Consider the following 14,178-nt stretch of genomic DNA (forward strand, 5'->3'; position numbering starts at 1 on the left):
GCAGAAGAGATATCCAAAGCTCTCGGCCGTTTGGTTCACGAAGTTCCTTCAAAATACAAGAAAGACGGAGTTTCAAATCTATAAAACCCCAGTTATTTTAGGCCGTCGGAGAATTCATATCTTGTAGTCTATTTTTTTTCTTTTTTTCTATGTTTGATGTGGTTCGCTTCTCTTGCTAATGGCAATGCCGAAGGTGAATATAGTTAATCAAGTTGTTTTAGTGTTGGCTTTGGCCAGTTTTTATTTCTTTCGTACGTACTGTATGCACTATATATTTTTTCCCTTCTTTTAACATAAATAATCTTTTAGTAAAAAAGAAAAGAAAATAATGACATGACCCATACATGAATGTGTCTTATTTCCCACTGGCCTAACTCCAAGCACATGTGTCTTAACACATAAGTCCAAGTCCAAGTCCAAAAGTCAAATAAATGAGCCAGGAAATTAGGTCCATGCGCAAGTCCACATCTGTTACACCAACAAAAAAGATAAGTGGATCATATATCCATACTCACACTAACCCGGCTAAGCTTGGTGTGCGTGTGTGAAAAACCCTTGACTCATAGGAGAGAGAGAGAGAGAGAGAGAGAGAGAGAGAGAGACTTCTCTTTGAAGAACTTTGCCCATGTAGTTCCCATTAAGACATATAAGCAAGTCTCAATCCTCTCATTTTCAATCTGGGAAGAATTATTATTTATTTATTTATTTATTTTTTAGTGAAAACAAACGCAAAGAAGTCCTGGGTTCAGATCATTGAGGCAACCAAATTATCAAACAATGTTGATCCTATAAGAGAGGACACCTAAAATAGGGCATATGCTTTTCTTTCCCCATATAACCAGAAAAATTAAAAGATGGGGTGGGGGCGAGGATGGGGATGGATGGGGGTGCAGGGGGGGGGGTGGAGCCGATAAAAAACTGAAAGATAGAAGGACTGAGTTTCCCTTCATCAACCATGGTGAAGATGAATCTCTTAAATCAATGGAGCCATCACTGGTGGAACTCTGAGAATAGTGAAGGGCATTTCAAACTCAAAATATATGGAACATATAATTATGATGGTAGATGTGTGGGTGAAGAGTTCACCAAGATGACGTAGTAAAACTTTCTCCCATAAAGTAAACATCTCATTTCGTTTTCTCATAATTTGAGGGAGCTAGTTTTATGGATGGGCCATTCGTAGAGGATATCTATGAACCAGGGTATTGTTCTATCATATGGCAAGCTAAATAGGGTGAAAATAGTGTGGAGAGGTAGATCCCTAAGATCCTCTATTCACTTGTCAGGTTTTAACTCAATTGGAGTTTTTTAGGTGGTAAAATAAAGTTAGGGAAGCAATTCTTTATGATAGAGTGTTGGATCTCTGTTTCTCTATCTCCCCTAAACAGGGGGTAGGGATGTCATTTTATATATATATATATATATATAGAGAGAGAGAGAGAGAGAGATATGGAAGCACTAGCGTAGGCCATGCTCCCCAACAAAGTTCATTTTCCTAATAAAATATTGATATTTTTTATAGAGATGTTAATGGGCCGGGTTGGGCCCTAAGGTCTCTTAACTCAACACAAGCCTATCCCAGCCCTAGGTAGGGCTGGGATATCTCAGCCTAGGCCCAACCTTGTCGGGCTTAGCCGAACCCAGACCAGCTCAAATGGACCTTGATTGGGCCGGGTTTAACCCAACCCAGCTCAGTACATTGATTACTTGATCGCTTGATCTCGATGCATTGTAGAGGCCAAAGACTAAGGTTTCGTATATATAGATTGTGAAAAACGAAACACTTTTTATGGGCATTTTCTATAAGTACCAATTTATAATTATTAACATATTTATATTATTATATACTTAATATACAACGTTGGGTTGCATTGATTGGACCCCAACCCAACCCAGCTCAGACTTGAAATTCTCAACCCTAGCCCACCCTATAGGCTGAAATCTCAGTCCAAGCCTTATTTAGGTTCAGGACAGATTAGAGCAGGTTCAGGCTGATCGGCCTTTATTGACACCCATAGGTAGACCCCAAGAAGAGTCGAACTCACCACTTGGATATTAAGAGGTGCTGGTCCTTGCCAGCTAAAATACCTCCTGGATAAATATTGAGCAGTTTAAGGACCATACAAAGGGTGCAATCACATACATTAGAGTCTTCGAGCATGAAATTCAATAATCATCCTTACCTATCGAATAGTAAGAATTGCTGGGACATCCTTCCACATGACTAACTTTTAGGGACACCCATCTATAGATTCCATATATAGATAACGGTCTAGAAATTATTTTTCCTAATTTTTATGATTAATAAGTCTTTTCCTCTCTCTCTCTCTCTCTTAATGTTTATTTTCACCTAAAAACAAAAATCCTAATGTTTTGTGTAGTTCATTGTTGAAATGTGATAAGCTTGTCCTCCAAACTTAGGTTGAATAAGTTGAGTAAATGATTATCCCTTCTACATATGTGGGTGAATGGCTACCCTACCCCTAGATGGAGTTCTGATTTGGATTTACCACTTCCAACGGTTTGATTTGTCACATTACACTCTATATATAGAAAGATTTCTCAAAATAGAAAATAAAAGTAGGGAAACCGTTACTTTTCCTTCTTTCTCTCTCTCTCTCTCTCTCAATTTTTATAAATTAAGAAACTGAACCCAGACAAATATTACTATCAAGGAGATCAGAAAAAAAATCTCTTCAAATCTTATTATTGTTTGACTGATTTAAAATTGACAACACCAGCTCGTTCTCTGTTTGGATAAGGCCGGGGAAGCTACACCAAAACACCTCTTCTGATCGATTAAGGAGACGACGAAGAGGCTTGGAATTGGGACGAACAAGAGGAGTACTTCCGTTCTCGTGCAGAAGGTCAGCTAATAAAAATAGAAAATATCCCATCTCGTTTCTATAATTTCAGATTGTTACAATGCTATGAACGTTGATTAGATTAGAAACTATACAAGTTTGATGGGTTTCTATCAAATGTAGATCACAGGCCTTTTTTAAGATAGGAGATACAAGTGCAGATCAAATTCCTCCTTGTGATCAAGTTTTGGCCTTCCTATAGGCACATTAGATCTTTTGGCAGAGAGTGGGCTTGGGTTTTATTCAATTTCGATAGAAAATCAGTTAAGATGCCTTGTTTTTTATTCAATTCTTTATCATATTTGGTGAAAAAGAAATAAAAGATATTATTCTACCTCCTTTAGATCTCTATATCAGATTTGATCATCCATACTTTTGAAGTTTGGTGAAAGGCCCTCTCTATCATCGCCTGTTGTCGGGATACCGGCCTCAAGGGACTAGCTTATTGTTTCATCTTGCGATATTCCTATGCAATTCTCGCCTACCTCCTTCTCCCTCCCTTTATTATCCTTTTTCATTTGTTTGGCCTCTTGTGCTAAGGCCCTTTGCTTTCATTGTTTTGTTTGAGGTGCTGGCCCTGAGGCTGCCTTAGTTCTTAAGATATGAGTCCTGTTGTTTGTTGGCGGGCTTCTTGGTCGGCCTTTGTTGTAGGGTTTGCCCCCACTCCCCTTTTATTTTTTATTCACCAAAATAAAATTGCCTTAATTTTAATTTAGAAGAATTTCGATCTGCTACACGTACCTTCACCAATATGTACATGTGAGGATCGAACGCCTGTCCCTTTTCATTTCATATATACCTCTCTTCATCCTTGTAATGATAGACTGTTAGATCTTCATATGTACATCGAGGTAAACGTACATGCAATAGATAGAAACTCAATTTAGAAAAAGGTGCACTACAAACAGACAACGTTATCTGACAATTTTGCCCCTTAAAAAATGAATAATCAGTTCTTAAAAGGGCTAAGAATGTAAATTTACTACCATTTTCCATGTCCCTATCTTGAAGCGCAGTCTCCCTCTCCCCCCACCCCCAAGTTCCAGAACAACCATAAGCTCATCACCACTCTCCTACCCCAGTCCCCGCCCCTTCTTACTTTCACAAAGTTTGAGAGGATATTCAATTAATTTGTCTAGTTTGTGTACCCTGCCCACTTGGTTACGAACAATTTAAAGATTTCAATTTTTTTTTTTTAGAAGAAAAGAACCCTACCCACTTGAATGCGTTTACGGCTAGATACAGCGATTATAGAAAGAACGTGCTGCCATTGCATTGATAAACCTATAGGACAATTTAATTTGTGGGTTTTGTTCCTGTCAAACCATTTTCTCTCATATTTTTAAGTTTGATTTTTTATTTTATTTATTCCATGTGTAGGTGGGACAAGAGGAGAGTAAGAATACCTAAACTAAAGATGGCGATTCAAGTATCTCAGTCACAACCATTTCTCTTGGTTCTAGTCCTAGTCAACTTGTTGGCTCATAGTGGAGGTGTCATAGCAAGTCACTCACCTTCATTTAGTCGAAGTAGTTTTCCGGCTAGTTTTATTTTTGGTACAGCTTCTTCTGCTTACCAGGTAATATCAGGAGGTTCCATTTCTCAGTATCTAGATACTATAGTTGTTTACCTATTCTTATGTTTTCCTGCTTTTCCTTCAGTATGAAGGTGCAGCAAATGAAGGTGGAAGGAAGCCAAGCATATGGGACACTTTCACCCATCAACATCCAGGTTCTCTCTCTCTCAACATTGACTCGACCGAGTCACAAATATAATGGATTAAGGAATTGAACTTAATTGGCTTTTGTGATATATTTATTTCGGAGAAAAGAATCTTGTCAGCTTGCGTGTGTCTATCTTGCGTGTTTCTATACCCAGACATAGATGAATAGGAAAGATCATGCTGCCCTTCTTCCTAGATGTCTCAATGCGGTTTCTCATTGACTTGTGCGTTGACACAGTGGCCACGGACAAGGACCCTACATTTGGGGGCTTTGTCCCTATCAACTTGTGTGGCCACTACACCAGTGTGTAGGCGAATAATAGGCAGCACAAAAGCATTTTGGCTGGGGGTGGTGCTATCTTCTCATGCCCGCTTGTGTCTGGGTGTAGAGACATGCAAGTGAGTGGGTTCATTTCTCCTACTTTTATAATTAATTTTTGAGGGAGAGTTTTCTGTCTGAAAGCGTGGCTCTTGCACCAGCACGGGGACCAATGAGAGCGCACGTGAAAACATCAATAGGGGAGGGATTTGTATCTTTTATTAGGGGTGAGGTGATCATTTCATTCCATCCTTAGTCTGAGTGTAGGGCTACACTCCCAGAGATAATCCTTTTCCCTTATTTTTAATATGATTTTTGTTATAATTTTATTAAAAATTTTAGTTTGATATAATTGACCCACATGGATTGGTGAATTGGTTACAGTGTGAATGATCTCTAGAATATTTAAATATTACAATGTTGAAAATTTCATAAAAAAGTTTTAACTTTAAGCCTATTTTCTTTGTCAGAAATGTGTGCCAAAATTGGAGTTGAATTATTAATCAAAGTATATATTTAACAGAAAAAAAAAAAAAAAATGAAGTACCCGTGTAAGAGACGAGGTTTGAGGACATTCTATTATCCAAGTCATCATATAGTTACAGACTAGTTTCTAAACCAATCTGTATATCAATATAATGCTTTATAATCTGATTAGAAAGTCAAAATTTCTTTGTTCTATTTGGAGGGATGGTTGAAAGTAAGAGAAAAGGAAAATAAATGTTGAGTTATATAGTTAATATGGAACACCGTATTTGATATATGTTCAATCAAAGGGGTTACTAGTTAATTCACTATTATAAAATCCCATATATAATTAATTTATTTGTTAAATAACTGATTTCGTGCAAATTTATTCCCACACTTTGTGTAGGGAAAGTTATATATATATATATATATATATATGTTAAGTATCACTTTACCTTTATGATCAAATTTGTCATAACATTCATAATGATCAATCTTACGAAGATTCCATTGGATTCTGGAAGCTCGTAGCATGGTCCCGATAAACCCCAGTTTATTGTTTCTTCTCCACCACTAATGCCCACGTCTCAACTCATTCTAAAAAAATGGGATTCCTATAATAAGTTTTTGTATTCAGCAACCACTGTTAAAAATAATGGCAGAAATCAAAACATTTATCTACCCAGCCATGAGGTTAATCAGCAGCTACTCCCCTAATATGGAAATAATTATGCTTCAAAAAATTGGCAACTGAGAAAAGAGGAAGAGGGGGAAGAAACATGTAAAAAGAGCTATCACCTAAATCAGGTGATCTCAGCAAATGGGAAGCACCCTAAAACCACAATTGGGACAGAAGATAAACAATCAAGACAGATAAGGAGAGAAAAGCAAGAACTTCACAAAGCCGGTTAAGGCAGCTACAGCCGAAGGATATCCTATTGGCTAGCAATGTAGGCATTTTTGTGGGTATTCTTCCCAGTCAATGAAAGAGAATGGTAATCTTTGGCTGCCCAAGTTCCCCACCTGTTGTTTGCTATAAAATCAACATAGATGGGTGTTCAATAAGCAACCCAGGATCTGTAGAGCAGGCGGTACATGCACTCTTTTACTTCTTTTCAAGATGTTTCTATAAATTTCGGATTGGATTTTGCTGCATTCTTTGAAGCAATTCAGGTTGTTAAGTTAGTAGATGTAACTTGGATCGAATTAGAATGTGAGTCGCAAGCTGTGGTCTAGTATATTATGAAGAAATTGATCTCAAGGAATTGTAGAGAAATGTGGCTCTATTACATGAGTTACTTGGATAAGATCATCTAGAGTATTCAACATTGCTTTTGGGAAGACAAACACTATTGCAGATGGACTAGCGATGCAGCATGCTACAACTACTCGATCCTCTACAGATTGGATTATTCCTCCAAGATTCAATATTAACGATATAAAGTGGGATGTAGTAGGGAAGCCGAGGTTCAGATTCTCTTGATTTTTAGACCTTGTTATATAGTTTGAGACTTGTATGTCTTGATCCCCTCTCTGCTGATGATAATGCTGAAGATGGAGTAGGGAATTTAGTTTGTATCTTACCGGTTTGGATGTTCTATAGTTCATTCATTCTTTCATAAATAAATTCCTTGCTAACCCTTAGGAAAAAAAGAAGAAAAAAAGACAAGAGAATAGGAAAAAGAGCAACAGCGACAGATATCCTCCTAAACATGATTTGTGAAGCTGCACTAAAATTTTATTCTTAATAATATTATTTCTTCTTGAGCAAATCTTTTGCCATGCAATATTGAAGACATTTGGCCCTTAGAAGGTATGCGAGTCCAAATTTTGATGATAAGAAGTCTCATGGTATTGTGGCAGATAAAATCACGGACCATAGTAATGGAGATGTAGCCATCGATTCTTATCACCGGTACAAGGTATAATCTAAATTATTATTTTTAATTAATATATATATATATATATTTATACTTATATTATTAACATTAGTGATTAGACGTGCTATTATATTTGCAGGAAGATGTAAATGTGATGAAGGAAATGGGTATGGATGCGTATAGATTTTCCATTTCATGGTCAAGGATTTTACCTGGTAAGATCACCTTCCATCTCCCCATGTAAAGTAAATGATGCATGTTTGTTTAGCTATAATAATGATGATGATGATGATGATGATGATACCTCAATGCGATATACCAATTAATGATATTTTTGCACCATTCACGATGTTAAAGAATTCATAGAGGATCTTGGGACAAATTTTTCTACCTAGAACAATTAAATAGGTAAATCTTGTGGCCATCTTATGTAAGGCTCATGTCTGGTTTTTATGATTATGAGTATATTGAAATTATCAATTGAGATATTTTTTCCTACATTCTTTCTTCAATTTGATCATGTCCTATCTTGTAGGATTTACATCTTATTTCAATCTCTAATTCTCTACCACATTTAGGACTTGCATTGCTAGCTGTCTAAGTATACTGAGATTACAGTTTCCTACTGTAACTCATATGTGATAATAAAAACATGTATTACATGTAAAACATGTAAATCTTTGTAGGAGATAGAGTTTCCAATTATTTGAATTCCTATCCTAGTCATGTAGGTTGTAATCTTCTAAGTTAAGAAAAACAGTTTAATTCAATCTCTCAACTAAAATAAAGGAAAATGAAATTCAAATGAAAAAATGAAAATTTCCTAATTATGATTGAATAGCTTACTTACAAATATGGTAATTAAATTTCAAAATTTTAAAAAATATTACTTAACCCTTTTGAACTCTTATTTCAATCTATCTAAATCTAAGTGAATCTTGTAACCAAAAAAAAAAAAATCTAAGGGAATCGATTGCAAAAAGTGAAGTGAATTTTTACCAAGATTTTTGTTTTTTTTTGAAAGTGGGGAGATGAAAGTGGTTCTCTATCTGAGAGTTCGGCCCATGTGAGCGGCTCCATGGGTCTATCTCTCTCCTCCAAGGAAAAGAGGGAGAGATATCTTTTCACACAAGGCTGAAAAAGATAAATACATGAAAACTGGCATAGGCCACGTTGCCACACTCCCTAACTGATTACTTTTATCATTTTTGTGAGGGGAAATTTTTCCATCCAAATATAGTTTTTATGCCAACAAGAGGACCAATAACAGTGCACGTAAAAACATCAACTGGAGCGGTCCAGTGTCTGAGCATGTATGCCTGGACAAAGTCCGCCCTCGCCCTCGCCCTCGCCCTCTCCCTTGCCCTCGCCCTTTCCAGCCTTGTCTTGCCCTCCTCTTTTTTATGTATAATGCTTATAAAACTTTTTCATTTTGTTTTTGTTTTTGTATTCTTTTTTTTCTATTCTCTATCAGATGGAAAGCAAAGTGGGGGAGTAAACGAGGAAGGCGTTCAATATTACAACAATCTCATCAACGAGCTTCTAGCCAATAGTAATTGCTCTCTCTCTCTCTCACACACATATGTTATAGGATTTCACATGCATATAAAAACATTCTATGTTATCATTTGCAGAAATCCAGCCCTTTGTCACTTTGTTTCATTGGGATTTACCCCAAGCCTTGGAAGACAAATATGGTGGTTTTTTAAGTCCAGACATTATGTAAGCAGCAATAAATTAATTTCCATCTTTTCATTTCCTAACTTCCAAAGATGTTGCAGTACTGAACAAGCCAATATAATGCACAGTTATGATTTTCAAGGCTATGCGGACATTTGTTTCAAAGAATTTGGTGATAGGGTGAAGCATTGGATCACTTTAAATGAGCCAGTGAGCTATGTTATAGGCTACAATGAGGGAACCTTGGCACCAGGCCGATGTTCCAATTGTTCTAAAGGGAATTCTTCGACAGAACCTTATTTGGTAGGGCACCACCAACTTCTTGCTCATGCAGCCGCAGTGAATTTGTACAGGGACAAGTATCAGGTTATAAATACTAAGACTGATTCTTGAGTTGTAGTTTAGATCTCAAAAATTTTAATTTGCATTGATTGATAAAAATGGTGGATACTTAAGCTTTAGTTTACCAAACCTATAGAGTTTAAAGTGGCATGTTAAGGTTTGGTTGGAAAACATTAATGTGTGTGTGTTTGGCAGGCATCTCAAAATGGAAAGATTGGAATAACATTAAACTCACATTGGATGGTACCTTATAGTGAGCACCATTCAGATGTTGCTGCATCTCGAAGAGCACTTGATTTCATGTATGGATGGTAAGTATAATTCTGTAATTACATGACTCTATGTAGCTTACCTGATTGTGTTATTCTCCCCCCCCACCCCCCAAAAGAAAAAAAAAAATGACTGAATTCTCCATCGATCCAACTGGATGTTGAAGATCCAAGTAAGAGAAGAAAACAAAGAAGAAGAAGGAGAAGAAGCACAAGAATTATATGGTTCAGCCATAAGCCTACATTCACAGGGAAGAGAGAACTAGGGTTTTTTTTAGTATCTTTCCCTTTAGACTACAAGAGTATATATAGAGTCCTTACCTATCTCTTGTTGGGGTTCCACATGGTAGCGGAAATTATAATACTACATCAGTAGTGGTAGCCTAATGTAGAGACTTATAGGTGCTTGAGCATCCTTTCTTTAACATCTAGCTTTTGAGGATGAGTTCTACCCAATCTTCGAACAAGTGGTATAAGAGCTAAGGTTTGGTTGGATTAGGGTGTGGCAGAGCCAAGATTCTGGTAAGATCTAAGGCATGGGAACGTGATGTGCCTTCGAGGATGAAATCTGAGAAGATTTCGGTAGGCAAAAATAATAATCCCAAATTGAAAGTAGGTAGCCAATGTGGAGACTTATAGGTACTTAAGCACCCTCTCCTTAATAGCTAGTTTTTGAAGATGAGTTCTACCCAAATCCCTAACATTTATCCCTCATCTCAAGAGACCTTTTGGGCAAAAAAAAGGTCCAGATGTTAAACCTAAAGAACCCTAACTAGTTTTATACACTTCTGTTATACTAGTAATAATTCTCTTTATTATTTCTTAATTAGGTTTTTGAGCCCTCTAACTCACGGTCACTATCCCAAGAGCATGAGATCCAGAGTGAAAAACCGCTTGCCAGAATTTTCAAAGAAGGAAATGAGACTGCTTAAAGGCTCATTTGACTTCCTCGGACTCAATTACTATACAGCTTATTATGTGGCTAACGATAAGCATTGCAAAGATGTTAACACGACTTATACTACAGATTCTTGCGCTAAGCTCTTGCGTAAGTTCAAATGTGATCCTTACACTGTTTATATTATAAGTTAATGACATCTTAAGTTGAATCAGATTATCAGAATTTATAATTAATCAAATTTTTTTTATAATGACAGAGGAGAGAGATGGGAAATCCATTGGTCCAACTGTGAGAATTACCCCAACTATCAGAGTATACTTATGTAATGTATTGGTTCTTCTTACATTAACATGTTGTAATTAATGAGATTATGTGAATATTATTACAGACTGGTTCAGCTTGGCTTCGTGTATATCCAGAAGGAATATGGGAGTTGCTGAACTATACTAAGAAAGAATACAATGATCCAGAGATTTATATTACTGAGAATGGTGAGTTTTTTGGCCTTAAATATCATGAAATCAGCTTATCATTGCAGCATCTAATGGATGTGATTTGATTTTGGATTTTTTTTAGGAGTATCAGAGTCCAATAACGGTACATTCACAATGGAAGAAGCTCTAGCTGACAAATGGAGAATAGATTACTACAATAACCATCTTCAATTTATCCACAAGGCCATCAAGTGAGTATTTATCTACTATAAGCCCCCTCCACAAGTTGCTTTCTTGTTCTCCGTCAATTTGGGACAATCTCAATCACATGGCCCATCAATTAAGGAGTTTTCCCCTATTTTCTCGAAGGAACTTTGCTGTTATCTAAATGGTCCCAAATTCGTTAGTATATTGAGGGATGTTTTAGGACCTTCAGATGGTGGCTGAACCCTTCCTACAGGGTGGAGGAAAACTTTTTCCAACATCTAACGTAAACTATTTTTCATAGGAAAGGCGTAAATGTGAAAGGATACTTTGCATGGTCATTGTTTGACAACTTTGAGTGGAATTCCGGATATACAGTTCGGTTTGGCATCAACTACATAGATTACAAAGATGGGCTGAAGAGATACCCAAAGCTGTCGTCCGTTTGGTTCATGAAGTTCCTTCAAAGTACTACAAAGACAGAGTTTTAAATCTATAGAGCCCCAACAAGTTGGGGTCAGGCAGATGACTGATCAGAGCTTAAGCTTGAAGCCTTTTGACCTAATTTCATTTATGCATTTTGCCCTTAAAGGATCTGTTCGGTATAATGGTGTTTAAATTTTCTTTAATTTCTTGGAATATGTCAACAAATATTTATTAATTGGTCAAAAAATTGAAATTGTTTAATTGCTTTAATTGAACAAAATTATTACCAGGACAAAAAATATGTTTGATAATCCGCTTTCAGAATAGATTTTCTATCTTTAATGAGTTTGTGAGCACAATCTGAGCACTCCATCACAGAGAAGGAAACAAATCCAATTGAAGAGAGAAAATGAAAGATTGGAGGGTTAAGCTAGAAGAAAGAAACCCATGATTTGAGCAAGCAAGATAGGAACAAAGGACGGGCGAAAGGGAGGCACAGTTGCAGGAATTGGTCCACCTGTTTTCTAAAACTTGTCATCTATGGGACATAATAGAGAGGCTATGGCCTGGAGGGAGTAGTGGATAAAGGCAACGCGGTGAGAGGTGCGCAGCAGAGGAGCACACGACTGGGGGATGGGCAGGGGGGGTGCCAGGAAGAGGGGCTATGGCCTAGAGGGAGTGGTGGCTCACGGCAAGGGGGTGAAGGTGTGTATCAGAGGAGCACCATTCGTCTTCTCTAAGCCAAAACTACGTAGTTTTAAATCTAAAGAGCCTCAGTAGTAGGGATGGCTCAGTGAGCTTAATCCTGAATTTCCCCTAGATTTTGTTAAACGAATTACTTGTAAATTGCCAAAAAATTATTTCTCAATTAAATAAATAGCTTCCATTGGCTTCACTTGTTAAAAAATCTTGTAGTGATTATTGATTCAACAATTATCTCTTTTTTTTTTTTTTTTTTTTAATTTAAGATCAGCATGAAATATTAAATTAAGAAAGAGTGAGTGAATACAAGAATCACTCAAAGGCCAAACCAAAAAGAATAACAAAGGCAGTCTTCGTATTCACCTTCAGCATTGCCATCAGTAGATAGATAAACCTAAACATAAAAGCTCAGTTAAAATGGAACCGTGGCTTCCCAATAGTGTCTCAACTAATGTCAACCAAAGAGAACCTGGGTGGAGTCTCGATTTCAGACTCAGTTTCTCCAATGCAGCAATGAAAGATGCCGATTGAGTTCTGCAAAATGATTACTTTTCTTAAGGTTGTAGATGCATTTTTTGGTGCAATCTGGGTTCCTTATGTATCAACCTCTTGAGGGTATCCTAGGAGTGTTGAACCCAAATAGTGCACACTTAGGGACACCAAGGGTTGTAGTGCTCAACAAATCTGAATGATAATATAGAAAGAGAAATAATAGCGTTGGGGTGAATTAATGAATTGGATTATCAATTCTCGCTTTATCCAGGAAGTAGGTAAAGATATTTTCTGTATGGAGGGAAGTAAGTAACATCTAGGAGATTCGAACTCAAGACCTCCTAGTGAGCATTGGTTTTTTGCACACCACAGTTCCCCAACTACGCCAAGCAGTTGTTGTTTGATATACTCATTTTTGGCTCATTCTTTGCAAGGTAATTCGCTATAGATTAGCTTCTATGTAACAGTGAGAAACCTTTCAATCAATGGAACGAAGATAAGATTGCAAATAAATCCAATCCTGTTGAATGATCTAATGAATGGATTTTGAGTTCATCGCCGTTACAGCAGCGGTTACTATGTTGGTTCATAAAAGTTCGTGCCACGGTCTGTTTCACCAAGATGGATTTCCCTGCGGTCTTACAATTGCCTCAATTGAGTGGAAGGTATCTCATAGTTATAGGGAGGAAAGCCCAATTGTTGCCTAACTTGCCAAGTCCATGGCAAAGTCTAGTACCCCTTAGTCATCTATTCTCTATCCTACCTTGGTGAGAAGTGATATAGAATCAGATATGTAGGCCGTCAGAGATCTCACATCTTGTAGTCTATTTCTTTCTCTTTTCCATGTTTGGTGTGGCTAGCTTCTCTTGCCAATGGCAATGTCGAAGATGGGGTATCGCTAGTCAAGTTGTTTTAGTGTTGGCTTGATCGGTTTTTGTTTCTTTTGTTTGTTCTATAAAAATAAATGAGCCAGAATAAAGGTATTCCTTGGTTTGGAGCTCAAGAGTGGTCCAATCTCAAGACTTTCCTTGCTTTTATCGAGTGGAGGATCATCCACTGTTTTAGGAAAGCAAATCCAATGGAAATTTTTTGGCAAAAGAGGTAGCAAAAACGCAAATTTCATGTCTAATGTTTACCTTGCCAGACATATCTCTGATGAGTTGGCAAGAGTTGCAATGTCAAGACGTAAATATAGGCTTATGAGATAACGGTTGTGAATTTTCTTACTGATGACAATGCTAAAGGTGGAGACTCACTTCCCGGGGTTGTATTGTTTTTTTTTTTTTTCCCTTGTTATATTTTCTTCTTCCTTTTAACATAGCCTGACTGAAAAAAAAAAAAAAATTAGGCCTATGCGCAAGTCCACACTTGCTACACCAACCAAAAAGGTAAGTGGGACACTAACCTGGCTAGGCTTGGTGTGCCTATGTGAAAAAACCACTGGACTCACGGGAGAGAGAGCCTTCTCTTCAAA

General features: G+C 37.2%; 1 protein-coding gene across 2 annotated transcripts; it reads left to right on the forward strand.

Annotated features, from left to right (window-relative positions):
* The first annotated feature begins 2,684 nt into the window (after nt 1-2,684).
* On the forward strand, nt 2,685-11,780 carry LOC122094131 (beta-glucosidase 24-like). Of its 2 annotated transcripts, none has more exons than XM_042664827.1 (14): nt 2,685-2,867; nt 4,245-4,443; nt 4,526-4,595; nt 7,238-7,296; nt 7,394-7,469; nt 8,729-8,806; nt 8,889-8,976; nt 9,063-9,300; nt 9,472-9,587; nt 10,376-10,593; nt 10,703-10,734; nt 10,835-10,937; nt 11,023-11,131; nt 11,389-11,780. In XM_042664827.1, the coding sequence occupies exons 2-14, from the start codon at nt 4,282-4,284 to the stop codon at nt 11,573-11,575; spliced, it is 1,536 nt and encodes a 511-aa protein (XP_042520761.1). In that variant the 5' UTR covers nt 2,685-2,867; nt 4,245-4,281; the 3' UTR covers nt 11,576-11,780. The 2 variants fall into 2 exon arrangements, with proteins under 2 accessions (XP_042520761.1, XP_042520769.1); XM_042664835.1 differs by having other exon boundaries at nt 11,394-11,576.
* Nucleotides 11,781-14,178: the final 2,398 nt, after the last annotated feature.

Source organism: Macadamia integrifolia, chromosome 2 (genome assembly GCF_013358625.1).
Source record: "Macadamia integrifolia cultivar HAES 741 chromosome 2, SCU_Mint_v3, whole genome shotgun sequence".
In the NCBI taxonomy this organism is placed as follows: domain Eukaryota; kingdom Viridiplantae; phylum Streptophyta; class Magnoliopsida; order Proteales; family Proteaceae; genus Macadamia; species Macadamia integrifolia.

What these genes read in the sequence shown, in the direction of transcription:
- LOC122094131 (XM_042664827.1), top strand. Translation starts at nt 4,282, where the DNA reads ATGGCGATTCAAGTATCTCAGTCACAACCATTTCTCTTGGTTCTAGTC. An exon ending in CTTGATTTCATGTATGGATG is followed by an intron (nt 9,588 to 10,375) that starts GTAAGTATAATT and finishes TTTCTTAATTAG; the next exon opens with GTTTTTGAGCCCTCTAACTC. An exon ending in GGAAATCCATTGGTCCAACT is followed by an intron (nt 10,735 to 10,834) that starts GTGAGAATTACC and finishes ATATTATTACAG; the next exon opens with ACTGGTTCAGCTTGGCTTCG.